Genomic DNA, 24,580 nt, shown 5'->3' on the forward strand with positions numbered 1-24,580 from the left:
GTTAAAGGCTATTTCTGACTAATTGGATCAGACTAAGACTCAAAGCCTTCAGAGACTGCTTGTCTACAGACTGATAGGATTCTGACTTGAATTGCCCCCAGGCAGTGGTCCTCAGGTGTGGTGAGAGTTGTTTTTTTTTTTCAACTGGGTGGGGCAGTTGCTTCTGCCTGGAGGCTAATTGCTACTTTTAATCTTTTAAGTGGCCTCAGGGCAAGGTGTTTTCCAGTAGGGTGTGTCAGCTGTCTTCCCCCCAGGCAAGGCAGATGTCTATGTGGGAAAGAATGATTCAGCCCAGCAAACTCAGGGTGTCTGCCTTCGGAGCTCTATTCCCTAAGTCCCCAGTCCTGGGGTCTGCTCTCACAGCTCCAGTCCACTTCACCCTCCCTTGTCAGAGCACAAGGAGGGTGGCTCCACAGGGAATTTTTGTGCAGTGGCCCTTTAAGAGGGTGCCCGAACTTTCAGCTGCCACTCCCTGGCAGACAGCACCCCACTGCTTTTCATAGCTAGATGTTATGTGGGTACCCTCCTCAGTTTGGTGCTATCACAGCTTCAGGATTAGATCTCAAGAGTTCTCAGTGGCACCCCCCACAGCTGCGATATCTCTCTGGGACTTCAGTTGCTGTCTGTGGGTGTCCAGCCAGCCCTTTCGTGCCTCTGCCCCTCCTACCAGTCTCTATGCGGTCCACCTTCGGTCCTTGAATATCAGGGTTCTCTCCTGTGAGTTTTCCATTGATTATTCAGGAAGCTTTCTATATTTCAGTTGTAATTCCATCTTGTTCCTGGGAGCATGTCCGTGCTTATTCCTGTGATTACTTTTAAAATATTGACTGTGAAGCATAAATAAAATTGATTGTGGAATGATGAGGGTATTTTGATATTGTTATTGTTATTGAATATAGAGGGATTTTTTGGTAAGAAGGTAAAACTTTACTGTGTCTTCTAGTATACTTGTTTATGAACAAAGGATCTAAGAATTATTCTTCTAAAGTTCAATGCTATGGCTTTCCTCCTGTGACTATGATGGGATGCTGTCATGCGGGATTTTATTAAGTTCTTCTGCTGGAATAAATTAAAAAAACACAGAAACAAAATGTCCTCTATTACCTACCTAACACTTTTTTTCCCAGGATCAACACTACCTGAATTCCATGAAGAAAAGTTGTTTCTTTGTTTTCTTGATGAGAAATGAGGCACAGAATAACTAGATGATTTACGTGGAGTCACAGTGGGAAGAAACTTGGTCTTCTACTTTTAACCGAGAGGGATGGAGTCCCTGATCGGCAGCATGGTCCCTACCTCTGCTTGTCTTGGTGTGGGAATAGCCTTAACCTCGGATGGTGTCCCTTTCCCCTTGCATTTTCAGGTCATGCCTATCACTTTTCCAAATACCCTAAAAAGATCATCTTTTTTTTTTTTTTTTTTTTTTTTCTGAGAATCATTTTTAAAAGGATTTATTGTACCAGGAATAGCGAGACATGTGTCTTGGTCTCTTTTTCTACTGTGCATCTCTTTTTCTACTTGCACTTCAACTTACCAAACATTTTTTAGGATCATCTATATGATAGGGCTAGTGAAAATACAAAGATGAATGTCAAATTTCCCGCTCCTGGAATGTCATTGTTGAGAAAAGGAGGCAGGCAAACCAACAACCCTAACTCCAAGTGTATAGAAAATATATAAAATGCAGTGAAACATAGTGAGGAGCAGCTGACTCAGTCTTATGGGACACGGAATGGTATTTCAGGTAGATGGAAAACATGAGCAAAGACATTAGGCATGAACATGTGCAGACTACTTAGGGAAGCGAGGCTTTGAGTAGATTTCAAAGGAGTCAGGAGAGTGGCTGGAAAGTCAGGCTGGAGCCGTTTGTGAAAGGTTGCGCGCGTGATGTCACAGATGCCCTGGGAGGGAGCCGAGGGACACAGTTTGTGATCTTAGAAGATCATACTGAGAGCAGTGGGAAAGTAGAGACTTGGACACAAGAGCCATTTTATAGGATAGTACTGTAATCTAGATGGGAGATGCCCTAGCCAGTTTGGCTCAGTGGATAGAGCATTGGCCTGTGGACCAAAGGGTTTCCAGGTTCGATTCTGGTCAAGGGCACATACATTTGTTGCAGGCTCCTCCCCAGCCTGGGCCCTGGTTGGGGCTCATGCAGGAGGCAACCAGTCCATGTGTTTCTCTGACATCGGTGTTTCTGTCTTTCCCTCTCTCCCAAAAAATAATTGGAAAAATATCCTCTGGTGAGGATGAACAAAATATTAAACAAACAAACAAATAAATAAATAAATGGGAAATGGCAGTAAGTGCTCAAATGAGGCGACAATAGAGGCACCGAAGGGGAGGAGACAGGTTGATTCAAGAGTTAGAGAATACAGACCTGGATGACCTCTGAGTATTTGGCCTCGTGGGATCTCTGTTGCCACCCTGTATTCTCTGTCAAAAAGCACATCACTGTTGTAGGCAACACTGAAAGGTCTTCAGGCCACAGATATCTACAGTGAAGTCACCCTTCTCCGTGTGTAGGACAAAACAGTCATGACCATTCAGTCATCCTTTCATTCAACAAATATCGATTGGAAGACTAGAAATTGCCAAGCTCAAGTTGGCTATCGGAGTAAAGCAACATAAGGGCAAAAACATTGTTCCTGTTTTCATACTGCCTACTCTAATGAGAGAGAGACATCCTAACACTTGCCCTTGCAAAACATCCCTGATTAAAACAACAACATCAAAAAAACGGAGCCAAGATGCTATTCAGTGAATGACTTTGTAAGACTAAATTGATTGCCTTTAGATAATACATTTATTAAGGCTGTTTCAAGGATGATATATGACTGAAGGTGGTTAAATGAATAATTAAGCCAGTATGATAAATGAAAGGCAAGTCTTTCTTAGCTGAAAATTAAATATGCAGAGGCTACAGGCAACTCATTCTACATCATTTATTTGAAACAACTTTTACTCAGCTAAAAATAACAGGAGCCTTGTTATATTACAATTATAATATTGCATGTTTTTGCAAACAACTAGTGACCTATCTTTAAGAAGTAAAAATAAGATGTTTGCTAGTTTTCTAAAGGCCAAAACAGAAAATCAAGTTAATTGCTCTCTGTTGTACAATTGCATACTTTTCTGAGAAATTACAGTTTTATCAGCTTTTCCTCCAATGCTTGCACATCCTTTCTTAGTGTCACTTGTTTTAATATTTCACAAGAAAGTCTTCCTAATTAAATGTTTACTTCTTTAAAACAAAGGCATTTTTCCATTACAAAATGAAGTTAAAAACTCTTATTTATACACGTTTGGAAACTCACCTAAATACAATTGAGATTTCCAAATATGAAAAATATACCTAAATACAGCAGACTAACAAATAGCTATAAACCTCAGAATGTAATTTTCCTTCAGTGAAAGTGGGTTTGACTGGGACTGCTAGGAAGTCAGGAAGCCATTCAGAATTGAGGAGGCATTTGATTTTCTAGCCTTGGTCTTCTTTCCCTGTGGTCTGAAAAGATGAAATAATGTATGACTCAGGGCACCTAGGTTGGTGTCGAAGCACTGAGGTCTTAGCCTCTGTGTCCCACATCCCTGTTTCTCTTCCCACAGACTGAGCTGCCTAACCATCTGGGGTCTCAGCAGGGAAGGGCAGAGCACAGGTGATCTGCTGTATTTCAGGCCCAGCAATAACCTCTTTCAGTCTAGATCTCATTTATGTAACTAATGGCATGTGTTCCCAAGAGTGTGTTAGCCCCAGAAGAAGTATTTGTATAACGCGGCAAAAGTGATACATGATGCTTCCCTGGCCACAAGATGATTTTAAGCTTTATTTTAGGTGAGAACAGTGTTCAGATTTACAATCATGCAAACCTGATTTATGTACCTTAGTTGGTTTATGGACTTGAGTTATACACACATCAGGCTGATTCTTCAGTGCTGCCTTGCAACTATAGGGTAGCTTTTTCTAGACAAAAACAATAATACTTACTGCCTTTTTTCCAATTTTCTTTGTTTTTATCAAGGTAATACGTGTATGTGGCAATCAATAAAATAATATTGCTAAACAATAATAGTCTTACCTCAGTCTCATCATCTCATAATCCCACTCTTCAGAGGAAACCTCTTTTGAGCCTTTCCATTCAATTCTTCCACAATTCTAAACAAATTGTGGAAGAATTGAAACAAATTCTGTTGCTTGTTTTTTTCTTGATTTATCAATTTCAAAAATAACTACAGAGTTCTTGTTACAAACGATGAAGATTTAATTCATTTTCATTACCCTTCCAAAAAAATATTTGATTTTTATGCTATTAAAATATACAAGCAACCAATAGAAAATTTGAAAATAATGAAGGGAAATAAATATGCTTTCTCAACCTCAGGGTGAAGATATTAGTCCTATCCTTCCTTCTACTGTTCTTCCCTCCCTTTTTCTTACCATCTTCTTCTCTTCACATGATCGTCAATATTTTCATTCTCTTTTGTGGCTATAACTGTCTTTTCTTACTTTATCCTTAGGTTGACTCTGAACATTAAAAGCTGAAAACATCATTTATATTATTTAGACAGTAAATATTGTTCATAGCTTTTAGTGTTCTAAGATGGAATTTCTTTCCATTCTGATGAATTTCACAGCCTCTGGGGATAAATGACTTAATCCATGTAAAGGGCTTTAGAGCAATTTCTGGTGCAGAGTCCTCAATAAGTATGTCCCGGCATTATTATTACTGATACTGTATTTCACTGCATCTGAAATGTCATTGATTGTAAGATGTACTATTATTTTATGTTCCACAAAGAAAAAAAAAAGCAGTTGACCAATTAAACTATAATCACCGAGGATTTTGAGGCAAATTTCAGAGATGAAAAAATGTGAAGTGCACCTTATACTCAATGAAACATGCTACTGTTCTGTTTTTTAGTATTTTTGTGTATGTTTTCCAAAAATTTTTGGTGGCATTTCTTGACAGAATAGCAGAGTGGTCCTCTCCAAATTACCATTTTGGGTCTTATGCCTTCCTGCTTCAATTTGGACTAATGGATTTAATGTAAGCCTGAGGTAACCCTCCCAGCCTAAGGTTTCCTCTGGGTTGTATCCACTGTTCCCAAGATTTTATGTATTCCTCCATGTTTTCCTCATTTTGCTGGAGTCCATCAAATAATTTCCCAAGAATGGATATGTGGAAAGAAAACTTTGAAACTTTATCCCAAGTAGGGGGCCTGCAGGAGGCAACCAATCAATGTTCTGCTCACACAGCGATGTTTCTCTTTTTCCCTCTCCCTTCCTCTCTCTCTAAAAAGCAATAAAAAAAATACTTTTTAAAAACTTTGAATCTTTAAATTGCTAAAATTTGCCTATAATGTGATTTTTAAAAAAGTTTTCCTTTATTGTTCCTTTAAAAGGATTATATGTATTAATTAATTCCTCAACTCTTTGAGAATTAAAAAAATGTGTATCTTTTGTCCTTGAATTATCTTTTCCTTGGTTTCCCTGTCCCTTTATCTTTGTCCTTCTCTTTAAAGTTGCCAGTCTTCTCTCGATGCCTAGGCTAATTGTTTGTTCACGTTTAAGAACACAGGACAGACCTGGTATTGGTTTCTTCTGCACCTTTATAAGTTACAGTGACTGCTGCTGAATTATTATTCTGTATAATGGAAAGCAGCCATCTTATTGTTAAGAAAGAAGCCTTATTTTCCTGTACTTACAAATACAAAGCTAATCTATATAGAAAGATACTTTAATTTTTATTTTATTGTGAACTTTTAAAAATATGGTTTATTATCTACTGAAGTTAACATCCTTCTAGCCATTAGGCTACTTCTTCTTGGGTGGAATTTAATGAATATTAATAGCCTAACTCAGAAAAGAAGGAGGTAATTTATTAGAGTTTTGTGCATTTCCATTTTTATGTTATCTGTTTTCCTTTGCTTTATGTGCCATACATCTTTTGTTTCAAGTTGATTAATAATTCCTTGTGTTTTTTTTTACTATATTATGCATTTTCAGTAAAAGATGCCTTCACATTTTGATCCTCACTAATTAAGATATGCAGTTGTGAACATCGAATTTTATTTAAGGGAAGAAATGGTTTCTTATCGAAAGTTTGTTAAATTTCTGTTGTGGTAAGAGCATTTCATCTCTTAAATTCATGTACTGTGCTTGAGTTTGTTCTATCGTCAAAGCTGTAGAATTTTGGCAAACTCATGAAAAGTGCTTCTCAGATACTCAGTTCTGACTGACATACTGATGAACTGCTAACAAATGCTGATGATTATTTTACTTCCAAACCGCTCTTCAGCAGGCAGGGTCCTGTGCTGCTGGCGCTCTTTGATTGCTTCATGCCAAACAGCAGTAAAATAGTCAGTATTTGCAGAGTGCTTATTATTTCACTTAATTACTTATGGAACTGAGTTCCCACAACTCTATGAAGTTAGGACTGTAATTAACTCCATTTTACAGGTACAGAACTATAGCTCAAATGGTTGACCTTGCTGGAGATCACACAGTGAGAGTGTGGGAGAGCTGAGATTCTGACCCAGGCAGTCTGGTTTCCAAGTTCATGCCCATTGGCTCACTTGCCATGGTGACACTGTCTTACATGTTTCAGCGTCCTCCCACCTCGCACTTAAAAATCCCTCAGTTTTCTTTATTTCTCCAAAAACTTCATTGCCAAAACTTACAGTTTTTATTCTTCCTTTTCTAGTCCCAATCTCCACCTGCTGTTATTGCCTCATTGTCTCCCCAAGGAGAGAATAAAAGTGTTTAACAGTTGAGGAGACTTGTACAGCTGTGCCTAAAACAGTGTCTGCCAAGATGACAGTGCTGAATATATTTCTGTCGAATGTTGAAACAACTATGCAAATAGGAAACTTTGTAGAAAGAAAAGGATATCTCATTTCCTCTGCTTCCTTTGGGAAAACTCGGGCTGCTGTGTGGAGAACAGTTTGAATGGGAGCAAGAGTGGACATAGGGAATTGTCAGGAGCTAAGAAAGGAACTTCTGTGTCGCCAGTAGATAATAAATCCAATCCCAAGTTCTTATTCAAGTCTTAAAATCTATAATTTTAGATGATCAAAAGGAATATGTCAGAAATGGTAACTTAGCCAGGCATTACTGTGTTACCAATAATTTTCCTCTTGGACATAAGACAAAGCAAATTTGAAGAGAGGAAAAAAAAATCCCAAAACTGAAGTGTATAGTTAAAATGGAATAGACTAGACTTGTGGTGATTAAAGAGTTATATTTTAAAATAAAATTTTAAATCAACTATACAGCAAAATGTAGCCAGTGGCTATCTATGGATGATGGATTTTTAGGCGGTTTTGCTTTCTTCTTTATACCTTTATTTGGGGAAAATTTTTATATTAAACATGTATTTTATGATAAAATGAATAAAATAATTTATCAGGGGAAATATATATTTTCCTCTTGTGACTAGTTACCCTTCAACCATCTGTTTATTAAAACTTCAGACATTTCTAAATTAGAAGATATTTATGCAAAGCATAGTTAAAGATATGTAAACTCACTGAGATGAAATGTGGTTATTGCTGAATTCCTGAACTGTACAAGGGCTAATTTTTACTTCTTTAAAATTAGTTTTACTTTTGAAAATGATTTGCTATTCAATAAAATTTTGCTTAAAGGGTCTAGATCAGGGGTGGGCAAACTTTTTGACTCGAGGGCCACAATGGGTTCTTAAACTGGACCGGAGGGCCGGAACAAAAGCATGGATGGAGTGTTTGTGTGAACTAATATAAATTCAAAGTAAAGGAGCGGAGGGGAGAGCAAGAGAACCGGATAGAACAGCCGGATCCGGCCCGCGGGCCATAGTTTGCCCACGGCTGGTCTAGATGTTGGAAAACAATGAAAGAACACATATAAGGCCGATGAAATAATGCCTGTTTAACAGTATCCTGTGCTTTATAGTACTAGAATCATCATAGAATTAACTTGAAAAGTGAGCCATGTGTGTAATGCTATGGCCCCATGACAAACTGGAAAATGTAAATGTCACATCTATAATGAATCCATGTATCTTAAACAACTGCCCTAAGCAGAAAAGCGAGAATTAAGTTTCTTTTTGAAAATTGGATGTGATGTTTTGTATATCAAAGTCTGATGTCAGCAGCCCACTACCTATTTTATGTATTATATCAGCAGCAGATATTTCAGACATCCTAGAAGGTACTCTTGATTCAGTGTCTCTGGCTGTATAATAAAAAAGTGGGGGAGAAACCTCTCTGCAGTCTCAAATAAGCAGTGTGTCAATGAGTACTGTCAGATTGTGTAGGAAATTCCACAGCATGATTTATTACATTAATTACAGTCATGTGGGTTTCATGCCGCTAAGACTGAAAATGCAGCCACATTCTAAAGTTGATTTAAAATATATTTTGGCCAAGATGAAAGTGCTTATTGTGATTAATGGAGTACAATATTTACTCTCTTGTTCTATTCTTTTGCCTTTGGAATGCTTAATTTCTTTTCTATGACTTGAAATTAAGTTTGAGATTTGAGAAGCTTCATCTAGCTTTTATTCACTCCTGTCATCTGGCCTCCTTTTTGCCTTTCTGTGTCTTTTTTGTTGTCACTGAATGAAGCATCTCCTTTATGTGTGAAGCCTATTTGAATTCTCTCTTTCTAAGGCAAATGGGGGCGAGGCTACAGCTGTCCCTGGCTAGCAGAACTGAGCACAAGGCTCATTAAGTCCCACCTGGGATGCTACAGCTCTTTTTTGAGGAGAGGTTGCAATTGAGGTGAACCCCTCCTTTACTTAATTTAAAAACACAGCATTCTTAGCAGAGGGAATTGCATGATTTTACCCTTATTTAGTCCCGTACTGAATTCATATAGTCACATTATGTCTCTTCTTATAGTGACACCATAAGCTTGTCCAATCACAGGAGTCTAGGTCATGTGGAATGGAAGGTCTCCTGACAGTTGTTTTAGATATAGATATTAACTCCAGCTGTTTATATATGTCTGTGGCAGGATATGCCTAACATTGGTGACTTTTATAGATTGGAAGACTTAGCATATATTTGCTACACATTAAAGCATCAATAGAGGAGGAACTCAGTTGAAGTGGAAAAACTTTGATTTCCTGGGTTGAAATACATTTCTTTACATATATTTAAATTTATTTCAGAGAGGAAGGGAGAGAGAGAGAGAGAGAGAGAGAGAAACATCAATGATGAGAGAGAATCATTGATCGGCTGCCTCCTGCACGCCCCACACTGGAGATCAAGCCTATAACCCGGGCATATTCCCTAACTAGTAAATTGAACCATGACCTCCTGGTTCATAGGCCGTTGCTCAACCACTGAGCCACACTGGCCTAGCTGGAACATATTTCTAAGCAGTGAGATGTTTAAAGAGTTGAACTAGATGCTTTATGTGCCCAGTGCTGAGCTAAGTGATTTGCTTTCCTGTCTTATGCCATACTCATACAATGCTTATGAGTACAATTATTACTAAGTATACCCATTTTACAACTGAAGAAACTGAGGCATAAGTTAAAAAACTCATACAGATTCACATGGCTGGCTAAGCAGCAGAGCTGGGGTTTGAGCTGCATTCTTACTGACAAAGTTAGAGCGTTAACCATTTGCTATACTACCTATGTCAAATGCCCTGAAAGGGGCCAAGTAAGATTAGATTTGAAAAACTGGTTTTGGCAGTTAGGGAAACAGTGTTGAATTTAGTAATTTCAGAAAAGTTACAAAAACAAATGTATGAATCCAGTGGGTCTCCGAGGGAAGTAATTGTTTAAGTCATTTGTTATTTTGTCAAATAATAATACCACTTAGTCCAGTATGATTTTTGATAGTATTTGTCACTGAAGCAGAAATCACTTAAACGCTTATTATTCATTTATTTATGAAACAACGGTCCTGCCTGGGTAAACATTTTTTTCAGATCAGAAAATCTGCTGTTCCCTCAGGATGGCAAGTGCTGTAACAGACGGGCTGGGTCTGAGGCTTATTTGAAGGAGTCATTTTCCAGGCATTCTAGGGGAAGGGGGGGAGGATACGACACTATTGGACCATACCTACATTAGAATCATCTGAGAACTTGTTAAAAATGCAAACTCCTGCCCTAGCAGGTGTGGCTCAGTTGGTAGGAGCATCGTCCTGTCCCATACACAAAAAAAGGTGGTGGGTTCGATTCCTTGTCAGGGCACATACCTAGGTTTCGGATTCCATCCCCCATCTGGGCATGTGGGGGAGGCAGCTGATTGACGTTTCACATCGGTTCCTCCCTCCCTCTGTCCCTCCGTCCCTCCCTCCCTCCTCTCTGAAATCAGTTTTTTTTCAATCCTCACCCCAGGTTATTTTTTCATTGATTTTTAGAGAGAGGGAAAGACAGAGAGTAATATTGGTGTGAGAGAAATACATTAATTGGTTGCGTCCTGCACGAGCCCAGACCAGGGCCCGGGCCAGAGAGGAGCCTCCAACCGAGGTATGTGCCCTTGATCGGATTCAAACCTGGGACCCTTTGGTCCTCAGGCCAACTCTCTATCCACTAAGCCAAACCTGCTAGGCTGAAATCAGTTATGTGTTTTTTTTTAAATGCAGACTTTTCTCTCTCTGAAGTCAATTAAAAAAAAAAAAAAGAAGAAGAAGACTCATTCCTGCACCCTCTAGGCCAGTGGTCGGCGAGCTCATTAGTCAACAGAGCCAAATACCAACAGTACAACAATTGAAATTTCTTTTGAGAGCCAAATTTTTTAAACGTAAACTTCTTCTAACGCCACTTCTTCAAAATAGACTTGCCCAGGCCGTGGTATTTTGTGGAAGAGCCACACTCAAGGGTCCAAAGAGCCGCATATAACTCGCGAGCCGCAGTTTGCCGACCATGGCTCTAGGCCATAAATTAATTCCTTGTGAGGATCTGCAAGATCCAGTGTCTAGTCTCCTTTACCCATGCAGTATCTTACCCCACCTTCTAACACAGCTCCTTGACCTGATTCAGTTCATAGATAGAGATAACAGTGAATATGCATGGAAGGAGAAGGGTTTATTTTTAATTGATTTTTTTAAAGAGAGAGAGCATGGGAAACATCAATTGGCTGCCTCCTGCACGTTCCCTACACGGGGATTGAACCCACAACCCAGGCATGTGCCCTGACCAGGAATCGAACCGCAACCTTTTGGTGCCTAGGATGAAACCCAACCAACTGAGCCACACCAGCCAGGACAGAGAAAGGAGGTGTTGATGGTTGTTCCCCTGTACTTTATTTGTTTAATAATACTAGTAATTTTCGTGCTGTATTTGATTGCTAAATTTCTGTTAAGGTGAAAATTTTCCAGATGCTGTAGAGTCACATAACATGCAACTAGGAGAAATGAGCAGATGACTAATGTTTATTTAAGTGATTTCTGCTTCAGTGAAAAGCACCATCAAGAATCATACTGCACTAACTGGTACTATTGTTCTGAATTTCCATGCTCCTGAATGTTTATGTAGGAAATGTGTTTTATGCCCACTGTTGGAAAAGATTAATCGAGCATAAAAATAATTTACTGGCCAGATAGCTATTATAGCCTGCAAGTCTGGCTTCCATTAGCGACATTAACAATCCTAGAAAGTAGCCTGTGTTTTAAAGTTTAGGAGAAAACATAAAAATGTGCAAGGAATTGTGTGTTTAAAGGAGAAAGAAGACACTGATTTCTAAATGTGTTTTATGGTAGTTATAAGGTTTATATATCAATTTGTTTTTCACTTTTAAAGTAAATCTAGCTCATTATTTTTTTCAATAAATTGTAGGGGTTAGGAACTATTGCTATTCTAAAAAATGAAATAAGAATGTTGGCAAATACGATTTTTGTAACCCCAGACAAATAAAATTGAATTTGGCCTATTTCCTGAGATGACCAACCAGGACTGTTGTGTTGTTTTTTTTTAATACCAAGATTATTTTCTTTGAACCTAGAAAGAGTCATAAGAAAACATCTTTCAAATGAATATATGTATGGAAGAAGTAAGTACCTAATAGGTGACACCATAATGTCAGTATAACCTCTTTTTATTTATTTTTTAATAGTTTAAAAATATTTTTATTGATTTCAGAGAGAGGAAGGGAGAAGGATAGACACATCAATGATGATGAGAGAATCATTGATTAGTGGCCTCCTGCAGGCCCCCCTACTGAGGATGGAGCCCACTATCCAGCATGTGCCCTGACCAAGAATCAAACCCTGACCTCCTCGTTCATGGGTCAGTGCTCAACCATTGAGCCACACCAGCCAGGCAGTATAATCTCTTTTTAAAGTGGAGGTTGGGATTGGGGGTAGGGAGCTATCCCTTGATTTTATGGATATATTCATTCTAGTATGGACTTTTATTAAAGTATTATTTTTTTCCTCATCCTAAGAGTAAGATAAAGATACTGTCTTGGAGCAGTTTGTGCAGTGGCTGATAAGTCTTTATTTCCTGGGGAATTAGCCCAGCGAAAAGCTTCCAGTGGCCTCGTAAGTCATTCTGTACCATTATTATGGATGTCCACATCACCTGCCCTGACCACAGGCAACTCTCTGAAGAGCCTTAACAAAGTGACTGAGATTATGCTTATGAGTCCCAAAGTTTAATTTTATGCCACTGATTTTTGTTTAATCCTTTCTAAATGCAGTCCTTTCTAAACGGTCTAAAGTGAATTGTGTAATTACACACACAGAGTTATCCCAGTAACTTTCCCGTCAGCTTTTGTGTTAATTCAGTCAACACATTTTTAATGAATGCCACATTCTCGAGTGTTTTTCCAGACTTTGGGAATAAAGCAGTGTAGTCCTGGTTCCTACGGAGCTCACAGCCCACTCGGGAGAGACATATGCTAAGCAGGCTATCAAGTAAACATGTCAAGTATGTCACATGGAGGTAGGTATATGGAAGAAAATCTTATCTAATAAAAGAGTAATATGGAAATTAACCATCACTTCGCTACACCCACAAGCCATGTCCACCAGCCAGTCAGGAGTGAGTATGCAAATTAACCCCAACCAAGATGGCTACGGCCATGGAGCGAGCAGGAGGCTTGGGTGTCCCTGGCAATGGAGGAAGCCAAGCTTTCCACACACCTTGGCAGGCCCAGGCCTCCACTAAAGGCTACAAAGTTTCAATTATAGAAGATATAATAAATCCCAACAAAAATGGCGGCAGCCACGGAGCTGGAGAGAGCAGGAGGCTTGAGTTGCCTCCGGCAATGGAGGAAGCCAAGCTTTCCACACACCCTGGCCTGCCTTGGCCTCCGCTCAAGGCTACAAAGTTTCGAGTATAGAAGATAAGTAAATCCCAACAATAATGGCTGCGGCCACGGAGCAAGCAGGAGGCTTGGCTCCACTCAAGGCTACAAAGTTTCAATTGTAGAAGATAAATAAACCCCAGATACCAGGGCCTCCGCTTGGGTCGCCGGGGGGCATGGCTGGCCTGCAAACCACCACAGGCCCCTCGCCCAGGCTGCCCCACACCCCAAGGGAACCCCCACCCTAATCCGGGACACCCTTCAGGGCAAACCAGCCGGCCCCCACCTGTGCACCAGGCCTCTATCCTATCTAATAAAAGAGTAATATGCAAATTGACCATCACTCCAACACACAAGATGGCTGCCCCCATGTGGACACAAGATGGCCAGCAGGGGAGGGCAGTTGGGAGGGACCAGGCCTGCAAGGGAGGGCAGTTGGGGGCGATTAGGCCTGCAGGGGAGGGCAGTTGTGGACGATCAGGCCAGCAGGGGAGGACAGTTAGGAGGGAACAGGCCTGCAAGGGAGGGCAGTTGAGGGTGATCAAGCCCACAGGTGAGGGCAGTTAGGGGTGACTAGGCCAGCAGAGGAGGGAAGTTGGGGGTGACCGGGCCTGCAGGGAAGGGCAGTTGGGGGGGACCCAGGCCTGCAGGGGAGAGCAGTTGCGGGGGGGACCAGGCCTGCAGGGGAGGGCAGTTAGGGTTGCCAGGCCTGCAGGGGAGGGCAGTTAAGGGTGACCAGGGCTGCAGGGGAGGGCAGTTAGGGGCAAACAGGCTGGCAGGGGAGCAGTTAGGCATCAATCAGGCTGGCAGGGGAGTGGTTAGGGGGTGATCAGGCTGGCAGGCAGAAGTGGTTAGGGGCAATCAGGAAGGCAGGCAGGCGAGCAGTTGGAAGCCAGCAGTCCTGGATTGTGAGAGGGATGTCCGACTGCCCATTTAGGCCCGATCCCAGTAGGATCGGGCCTAAATGGGCAGTCGGACATCCCTCGAGGGGTCCCAGATTGGAGAGGGTGCAGGCTGGGCTGAGGGACACACACCCCCATGCATGAATTTTGTGCACCAGGCCTCTAGTAACAGAATAATGGGAATAAAGAATGTCAAAGGTAGAGAATTGGGGTATTGATTTTTTTCCCCCCAAAATCAGCTTTTTTGTGGCATTTAGAGGTTCTTTGCACTAAAATTATTCAGTCTCCTCTCTTTGGTGTTATATTTATAATGAGTATATACAACTCTCCATGTGGTTGTCCTACTGATCTAGCTTTATTCCCCACTCCAACCCTTCTCCCACCCCCAAACCAGGATTGGGGGTTTTACAGTCTTCATGAGCATAAGCCAGATTCCTTCCCATCTCTTTCCCTTTGCTCATGCAGTTTCTTCCTGGAATGCTCTACCTTCCTATTCTAATTAACCAAATGGTACCCATCCTTTAATACATTGCTCAAGCTCTATTTGACTTCTCTCTTTTTTCTTTCTGAATTCCTATAGGATCTAGAGCCACAAACTCTATTCCTAATTATACAGCTGTGTACGGTCTTTTTTAAATTAGTTTTATGTGTAATAGTCATCTCGTCTAGTTATGATGGAATCTACAGAACCATCAGGGACTTACCTTTGACTACACCCCCACAGGTCTTCTTGAAATGCTAGGAGGCACCGTGGGTACCCACATATGTGGATTAAATACTCATTCCAGCTGCAGCTTCATAAATGTAAATCTACTCACCAGATTTCTTTTTACCTTTTCTTTTACTTTCCAAAGTTAAAATGTATTTTATTTAATAAGCTGATGGATTTATCATTTAGTGATTTATAAGGAGAACTTGAATATCATTTGTTTTCTCTATCGAGTGAGAGGACAAAATACTCTTAAATGAAAATAATAAATAAGTTAAACATAAAGAAATGTTTTTTATTGCTTCAGATGTATTACTTTCATAAAATCATAAAAGGAGTGTGATAGCTGAGTTTATTTTTTGTTGAGTGCTATAGCAATAGAAGCAAATGGATCTGAATTTAAATCTAACATAAATCTCAAATTAACTGAGAACACAAGCTACTGCTCTAATTACGTTTTCCCATCCCATCTCCTAACAAGGGAGGTAATAATTGGGTTAATGGGTCATGAAGACTATGTAAATAAGTACAGGAAATTGGTCTGTAAAAACCTTACTCAGGGTCTCCATAAGAGTTCCTGAGCCAGTGTTGGGGCTCCTCCTGGGGCCCCCCTTCAGGTCGCAGACCCATGGGTTTTTGCAGACCCATTTCACTGTGCATGTGTCTCCCATAGAGCATTCCAATAAAAATTGTCTTAAACGGAAATGGCATAGAGTGAATAAACACTTACCATTGACTTACATGTCCTTATTTCGTTCACCACGATTGAAGATCTTAATTTATGCCCCGTTTCATGCTCATCATTTCAACCCTACAAGCTCTCTTGGCTTTTCTTATACTTAGGACACATCTTGCTAACGGCTGCACCGATTAAATCGAGATACACAGCGCAGATGCTCACAGACACAGTTCAGTGCTGTGGCAGCTGGATGCTGAGATGCTGCGTATAGTTCCCAGGGAAGGAGCTTGGTGGGACTACTCTAGCTGTTCGGAGTTTGTGCTGCTTCTGTAATAGCTCATTGCAAAACCAACCCTGAATGCTACTTTTGCAACAGTGAAAATCCTCTTCGGATTTCTTTTCGTTAGCAAAAACCAGGTGCTACTACGGTAGGTCTTTTGCAAAAGTGAAGTGGCATCATTCAGACTTTCAGAAACGGGGCAATACCTATACTAGATTTTATGGATGGCTTCTCCTTTTGAAAAGCCTAGAGTAAGATTTAATAAATATTGACGTTCTTGTGGATGGTACAGCAAGAAATAAGTGACCACTCATTCAAAGAACCAAGGTCTCTCATCCCTTCTACTTAGAGGATACCAACAAATGTTGCTTACGTTCAACAGACTTAAATTCTTTTACTCGCATACCCTTGAAAAGAACCACTCACTCATTCTTAAATGGACACCCTAAGGTTTTCAATGTTAGGTTTAATTCAAGTATTTTTGTAAAAAGGAGGTAGAAAATATTGAATGTTATATAAAATGGATATTGACTGCAAATAGGATCAGTATTTCATATGATTAAAAGAATCAACCTCACTGGCCTATAAATAGCCCCTTTGAAAAGTCCTGAATTCAGAACACAATTTAGGCCCAATTACCCTGCTTCTCATGGTATATTTCACCTATATTAGGATATGGATAAGACAGAGGACAAGAAACATTACGAATTTAATCACCAGTTTATAAATTGTGTTTGGCCTCGCAAAGTCTTTTACACCCCAGAGTATGTACCATGGTAGATTTGAGATAGCAACATGTGCAAACAGCCTTCATTTCAGACAGATACGTTTTAGAAAAAATTCCATGGGAAAGTTGAGGAACTGGATATTTTATTTCCTAAAGTTGTCTGTGAATGTTTATTTCTTAGAAAGTCTTTATTTGAAGTTTGAAGACTGCTGTGATAGATATTTGAACAAGTAGCCAAGATAAACAGATGTGCTGGCCCCTTTGGCTTTACATGTAAACAGTAAAGGAAGCCAGCATGATAAAGGTTACATGTAACCTGTGGCTTCCATCTTTTGATGGAAAGAGATACGTTTTTATACACATCTTTACTGTTGATATAGAAACAATTTCAAATGGAATTAGCATAACTGAAAGTTTAGTCCAATGAAGCATAAAATATACTGTGTATATTTGAATTTTTGAAATATCTCAAAAATGTGCCTGTAAAAAGTCTAATTTGCTAGTTTAGTTAATTTTAATTTATTTCATTTTATAAAGTTATGAGGATTTTGGCAATTATACCTTAAGATTGTCATTTTAAAATAACATGATCGTTTATAAATGTGTACAGTAACACAAAAAGGAGTGTGTTTTGTGAATAAAATTTTATTTATTAGAAAATTTATTTTTACTGTTGTATGTGGTTATTGCAAAGACTTCTTTTCGCTGAGCAACCTTACAAACTCAAGTTTTCCTAAATGTCTCACATTTTTCCTAAAACAAAGGCAGCCTCTGATCTCACTCTTTCCATAAACCTTCACGCACTAAACTATGTGCTAATGATACAAGATGCTCATTTTGATTGCAAAGGGACATACCTTTGTCTAGTACATCATTTGTGAATATAACAGTGGGCTATTACAGTGCAACAGGTATATAAATAACATTTATCAGTGATCTCTGTAAAATTGATTCCTTCTTTCCCTTTTCATTATAAAAGGAAACTTTATTTCAGAGTAGAAAGTGCATTGTCTGAACTCATCAACACCCTCTCTATCCCTCCCCTCCCCAATTTGTTGCAGACCAGGATGAAAGAGCAGCTGAGCTCAGCAGAGAGCAGAATGAGAAAACCATCCGGAGCACGCAGACTGCGCTCCGCAATTTCCGCGAGTTCCTCATCTCCAAGTATCCTTCCGAAACAAGAGAGATCTATGTCATCCCTTGCAAGGAGTTGGATGCCTACCTTGCATCTTTCTTTGTAGATGCCAGGCAGAAGGATGGGTCCGAATATGAACCCAACAGCTTGGCCAATTACCAGTGTGGACTTGAACGGTACTTAAAAGAGCACAGGTATGGCTACAGTATCACCAGGGATAAGGAATTCAAGCGTTCCCAGGAGGCCCTGAAACAGAAGCAGATTGAACTCCGCTGCAAAGGAAAGGGAAATAAGCCACACAAGTCCATGAAGCTCACCTTTGCTGATGAGCTCATTCTGCGGAAAAGGGGATTGCTAAGCCGCTATAACCCTGAGGGTCTGCTCAACCTCGTCTGGCTCAACAACACAAAGGCTTTTGGGCATTGCACAGGCTTCCATGGATCTACCTTGAAGTGGGGTGATATCCGGCTCCGGGTCACAGAAACGGGGCTGGAATACTTAGAGTGGATGGGTCAAGACACCGGCGACCTGAATGCCAAAACCAAGAGAGGGGGCACGGACTCCCGTGTGTATGCCACCCAGCATGCCCCACAGACGTGCCCCGTCCAGGACTATAAGGAGTATGCCCAGCGGCGGCCTCCGGCCATGCGCTACGAGGATGCCCCTTTCTACTTGTCCATCAAGCCAGTCGTGAACTTGGCGGCTCTGCATTGGTACAACTGCCAGGCCCTCGGCAAGAACAAGCTGGCCAAGATGGTGAAGACCATGTGTGAGAAGGGCAACATCCCCGGCAGGAAAACCAACTTCAGTGTGTATCAGAGTTGCAGCACCTTGTCCGAGGCCCAGAGCAACCAGCTGGTGCTGATCTGTAACAATCTGAGCCAGCAGGCTGCCCAGTCAGTGGCCGGGCACTCCAACAGCAGCAATTTCATCGTCTCTGCCTCCTATGACTCTTCCTCAGACACTGCTTGACCAGGTGGCTTGAGCTAGACCCCGGTGTGGTTACTGTGTCCAGAGAAACTGTGACTATACACTGCTTCTCATTCCTTTTCCTCTGCCCTCAGTGTTAACTTTATAAAAATATATAATATATTTTTCTTTTTACAGATAAGCAAGGGAGATAGTTTAGTATTACTAACATAGTATTTATAGGCTTGAAACAAATGTACCTGTGGGTGATTAAATGTAATTACTGTTACAGAATTTTACAAAACCATAGTGGTTCTCAGGCAACACAAAGTAGAGAAGGAATTTACGTTTTTCAAAAAACTGTTGGAAAGGAAACAGAGTCATCCTAGACACTTGTGTCCTCAACTCCTGCTTCCCCCTCCCCCCCACCGCTCATTGTTAGTCTCCTTAATAAATGACTTTATTTTTTTTAATTTTTAATAGTCTATATTAATTAGGAGATAACACTGACTTTACTGCTTACACAAAATTGCATTCATTCGGATGCAGAATATGAAAGTGTTGATAATAAACTCAACATTAAATTATTTATATACTTTATTTTTATTTTATTTTTTGCTTAATTCGAATTTTAGTTTCTGTGCCTCGTTTTTTGCAATGTATGAAAACTTAGAAGCTTAGCTAATATTTTTTTTCCTTTGGGGGGCAAGGGGAGTAAAAGGAGAGAATAAAGGTGCCATTCTTTTTGGAACATATATAATTTTAAAATAATATGCGAAGTCCAATATTGCAGCAAAAAAGACTGTTACATGGCTCATTTTTACTGTTATGCTTAAACCTGGATAGGATTCTTTTGTTCCCTAGGAAATCAGTGTAAATGAAATTTGATGATTAGATTTAGAAGCAATTTAAAACTACCGAAGCTTTGACAATGTTCCCAAGTATTATATTGTATATCAAGCATAAAGAGAAGGTAGAGAGTGGGAAAGTCTTACTAAAGATCTAGAAGCACTAGTTAAGACAACAACAAAAAAAAAAACCTTATTCTTTTCAAAGCTCAAATCTCTCTTGAATTATTTATTTATAAGCATTAAACTTCACTATTTTTTCCTTAGGGGATTACTGCACTCTATAGCTGAGATCAAAGGAATATCCACACTCATTTTAGGTAGCAGATTTAGCTGAATTCAAAGCATTCTTGAAAATGTGCAAAATTTCTCCTACAGTAAATATAAATGCATTTATCTGCAATGTCCTGCAATTATAATAATAACAATTTTGGTTAAACAGCTCTTTGTGGTAGTTTTTCCAAGATGTTTATTTTCAAGTCTTGAAGCCTGTGGTAAATAATTAGTTTAGGTACTTCAAAAATAAAATCAATTTAAACAATGAAGTTGAACTAGGTTTCTATCCTATATAATTAATAACATAAAAAAATCCAAATCTTAATTGCTTTGTTGGATCTGGGAATGCTATTAGGTAGTATTTGTTCTTTGAGGCAACCTCCTAATTCAGTTAGCTGGGAAGATAGGTGGTATTCTATGCATTAATTTATTGTATGACCAGGACAAATTTCGTTTTGCTTTGCTTTGCTGAGCTTTCCCATGGCTAGGCAGCTCCTTCCAGCGCTAAGTCACAAGCACATAAAGACCCACCCATTCCTCTAAACTGTGACCTTTCCATGCGCTCAGGAGTGGAAAGTCTGTCATGGACTTTGTGTGGTAGAATCAACTTCTTTTCCTCCATAGAGAGGCATCCAAAAACAAGAAGGGCAGATGATACCTTGCTTTATTTTTTTGTATTAATAATGCTGATAGGCACCAATTTTAATCCCAATATGTGTGCCAGCACTGTGCTAAGTGACTTGTGTGTATCAGTTACACAAGAAATAGTTACTCATTGTATGAAAATTAGGAAATACAGATATGCATTTTATATATATATATCTGTATGTCTGCTAGCCAAAAGTAATCACTGTTAACATTTTTGGTAAATATTTCCTCAGATATTTCAACAGATGCATATTTATTTGTATGTTTATTATCTTAATCCTTGCAACAACTTTGAAAGGTAGGTGAGTTGGCTTCATTTTATGTTGCGATCAAGACAAGTCAGATTATAGCTAAGGAAATGGTACTGTCTGTCATCTGACTCTAGAGTTTTTCTGTTTACCTCTCTTAGTTCCAACTCATAGTTTCCAGTGATTTGAGTCAGATGTGGGGACACAGTGTCTTCCCAGCCTCTAGGGGTGCTGAGTTACCTTTCCCGGTGGCATGCTCGGTCCCCTACTCCCTCCTCTTTTGTTCGTTTTGAACCTCGGGTCTCTTTCTCCCAGTTCCCTTTACAAAACAGTTATTCTATAACTGGTCCATAAATACAACAGGACAGTAAAATAACTTTTTAAAAAATACGGATATTTTTACATAGGGTGCTTCTCATATTTAAGGAAATGTTTTCTGTAAAGAACAGTTAAAATCTGATTGCACATCTTATTTTTGCATTGACATATTTTTTTAAAAATTCTTGATCTGTTTTAGACAGCAAAGTAAGTTTGTCATGAGAAGAAGGGGTGGTCAGTATGCACTGAGAAAACAGAACTAGGAAATTTCAAATTTCTGTTTGTGTTGATTGAGGTATTAATATTAAAATCTCTCCTGTTTAATCCTATTGTGTTTGCATTTAGAAGAACACAGTTAAATGGAGAATGTCAATTGTTTTTTTAAATTTATTTTTGCTTTGATAACTGAAACCAAATAGGAATATTGTGGCAGGTTTAGAAGACTGTTTTCAGAAGAATGGCTTGGTAGACATAGAGCCGAAGTAGTATCTTGGTTATAGGGCTGGTCTGAATATGAGTCATAAATCCACATGATAATCTGAGTTAAATTATGAAAAATTATCTGCAACTACCTCTACATTTTATGCTTTTGTATAAATAATACTGAGGACATAACACTGCCAGGTGCCGTTTTTATTGTTACTGTTACTTAAAAAAAATTATATCCATACTGTGACATTTCAGCCAAAATAATTTATGTGCTTTAGCAAAAGTGCAACTGGCCGGCAGGTATTCACTACAATAGAGCGTGCTGCCTTGCAGGTGATCCCATGGTTCATATAAGACACTAAAACTTCATTAGAAACGTTTACATTTTAAGGTCAGTGTAATGTCATGTAGGAAATTTTCCATTCCCCCTCACATGATTCCAACAAATATGCCAAGCCCATCTGTCAGTTTGGATGACATAGCTGCATAATTCAATTTTCTATATTCATGTGAGTGACGGGCTATTAAAAACAATAGATGGTAGCAGTTTGTGTGGTTGTTTTTTTGTTTTTTTTTAATTATAAATCTCAGCGAGGGAGGAACATTGATGTGAGAAAGAAACATTGATCTGTTGCCTTCTGTACATGCCCCGACAGGATTGAACCTGCAACCTGGGTATGTTCCCCAATCAGGAATCAAACCCGAGACCTTCTGATGCACGAGATGGTGCTCCAACCAACTGAGCCACACCGGTCAGGGTTGTAGCGATTTTTTTAGAAGCCATAACATTTGAAGAGGTTAACAGTATTCAGGCTGTTTATCCGACAAAGCTTGTCCTTCAGATTCTTGGTTAGTATGGCTGGTCTGAATGTGATTCCTAAATACACTTCAGCTATTTAAACTATTTGTTATATTGTTTTTTTCCAATTTAAACTTTCCATAAGTTAATTCACCTTTCCCTATGTGAAATCACTTCCTGATCTACAAAGGAATAATATGAAAAATTTCTAGCATAGATTGGTTCTCTGGTTTTTCAGTTAGATCAATGTTAGCATTAACTTATCTATGTCCTGAAGCTTAGATTTCAAATGCCATTAAATCAAATGACCTCACTGAGATGAAAATTTACAGTCCTATCAACAAAAGTTTGAGCACCTAATATCTAGACATAGGAAGGGTACAAAGATGTATAAGTAGTCCCTTCTCTCAAAGAATTCATAAAAGATACTGTAATAAACGTGTCATCTCATATTTGAGAGCCAACAAAAATTTAAAAACACAAACTATGCCAGTACTGTTTTGCATAGCTTCCCAAACTTTGTACTTAGCCATTGAATATATTGATTTGCATAATATTGCTTTGAGTATTTTTTGGAGAATCTTCCAGAGAGCCTGTTTTAAAATCAATAATAAGGCCAAGCCATTTCTACACCATCCACTGTGTTCACATAGGTGCACACATGCATAGGAAAGTACTGTAGGTTGTTGTCGATGACTACTATTGATTGAGTTCTTACAGTGTAAGTTGGTTCACTTCATTTTCACAGTGGTCCTGTGAAGCTAGGTTGTCATGTCTCCGAATGAGGAAATCAGAGAAGTCAAACTGTTTGCCCACGTTACAGTCAATACTTAAGAACATCAGGGTCTGAAACAAAATCCTTTACTGCTGTAGCTGCTTGTTCGCACAGTGATTTGCTGTGCTTCTGTAGGCCCTCTAGAAGCGATAAATTATAACATAAATTTCTTTATGATCAAGTCATCAATATTCATTCAACTCCGAATGGTTGAGAACAGTGCCTTCACATGGCATGTTTGTAGCCCATGGTTTAGGCCCCATCACTGGAGTTTGTGTGAGGTTGGACATTCAGCAGAGTTTGTTTGCCATGGACATGAGTAGAGAGCAAAAATTTGTGTCACTCTCCATGGAACACTTAACTTTGTCATGGAGATAGGTGTGTACTAGTACGTGCACAAGTAACTGTATCTTTAAAAGTGACTATTTGTTTTTATCCCAAATAAACCAGAAGTCCAACTTCAGGGGAGTTCCTTATAATTCAGACAAGGAGTGGGAGGTTCTAGACATAAAGAGCACCTCTCTTAAGCCCAAAAGTGATATTGCCATCCCTCAGATATTGGAACATTGGTTGCCAGCCTGCCAGGGAGTTTGGTCTTTCCTACAAATTTGGTGCCAGAAAATTAAAAATATTCAGTAAAATGTTTTGTTGTTCTTGTTTTTTAATCAATCATGATTGTTTATAAAACAAAGCTTGGGGGGGGAATACTATCTTATTTCTCAGAATTAGAGATTGTGAAACCATTCATATTTTTTCTAGTTTGACTATCTCCACAGTTTAATATATTAGAGACAATATATATTAATGTTAATCAGCCTTTTTCTAACTGGTTTTCTTTACCTATAGCAAGGATGTATTTTAGTCTTTATTTTTCTAGCCAAAATAAAAGCTTGTACTACTTACCATCTATAAATAAAGACTCCCTACCATGTAATAAAGGAAATAAATTTCCAGGTCTAGGGGAAATATCATGGGGAGTGCATGATAATTTATTGCAGTAAAATATTTTTAGTGTTCAATCATGGAAAAAAAGTTATGAATACTAAAGAATTAAGTTCTTAATTATTTTAATGTATTTTTAAATATGCAAGATATATCTGTGCACATTCACCATATGGTGTGATACAGATAGTTACTTATTAAGAAACACACCACTTGCAAGGACATCTTCAGTGTGTTGTGTGTGTTTTTCTTAATTCATGGTATTCAAACATTGCTTCTCCCCACTAGGATCTGACTGAGATGATATGAATGTGTAGCTTTTGTAAAGTGATGAAACTTAGGATGGTTTTCAGAGATCCTTGCCATAGAATATAACTGGGATGAAGAAATACACCGCTTATGTCATCCTGTTGGTGTATTTCTAATGATATAAAAACAGGAAAGGAGATGATACTGGTAAACTGCCAACAACTCTGACTTTACTTTTCTAAACAGAGAAAAGAAAGATAATAAACATTTCTTATGGTCCATCCTACTTGTAAATTGACCAATTGGGTTTGCCAAAGCTGAGGAAAAGACCTGATTATTTTTAAAAAGGTTGCATTTTAATATATTTAAATTGAGTTTTTATGTAAACCATGACCTACCTGAATTACACTCAAGAGTATTGATTAGTCAGAGTACTAAGTTGATCAGAAAATTAATTAGGCCA

At 39.1% G+C, this 24,580-nt stretch overlaps 1 protein-coding gene across 3 annotated transcripts in view; it reads left to right on the forward strand.

Moving 5' to 3' along the window:
- Positions 1–24,580, forward strand: part of KIAA1958 — a 101,538-nt gene that overhangs the window by 46,802 nt on the left and 30,156 nt on the right. The window contains exon 3 of one of the 3 annotated variants that reach the window (XM_080667755.1): positions 17,603–17,686. The exons of the other annotated variants lie outside the window; for them this stretch is intronic. Coding sequence (XP_080523881.1) covers positions 17,603–17,686 — 84 coding nt within the window. The remainder of the gene's footprint in view (positions 1–17,602; positions 17,687–24,580) is intronic. 3 annotated transcript variants of the gene reach the window in all.

Source organism: Plecotus auritus, assembly GCF_963455305.1.
Source record: "Plecotus auritus genome assembly, chromosome: 5".
NCBI lineage: Eukaryota > Metazoa > Chordata > Mammalia > Chiroptera > Vespertilionidae > Plecotus > Plecotus auritus.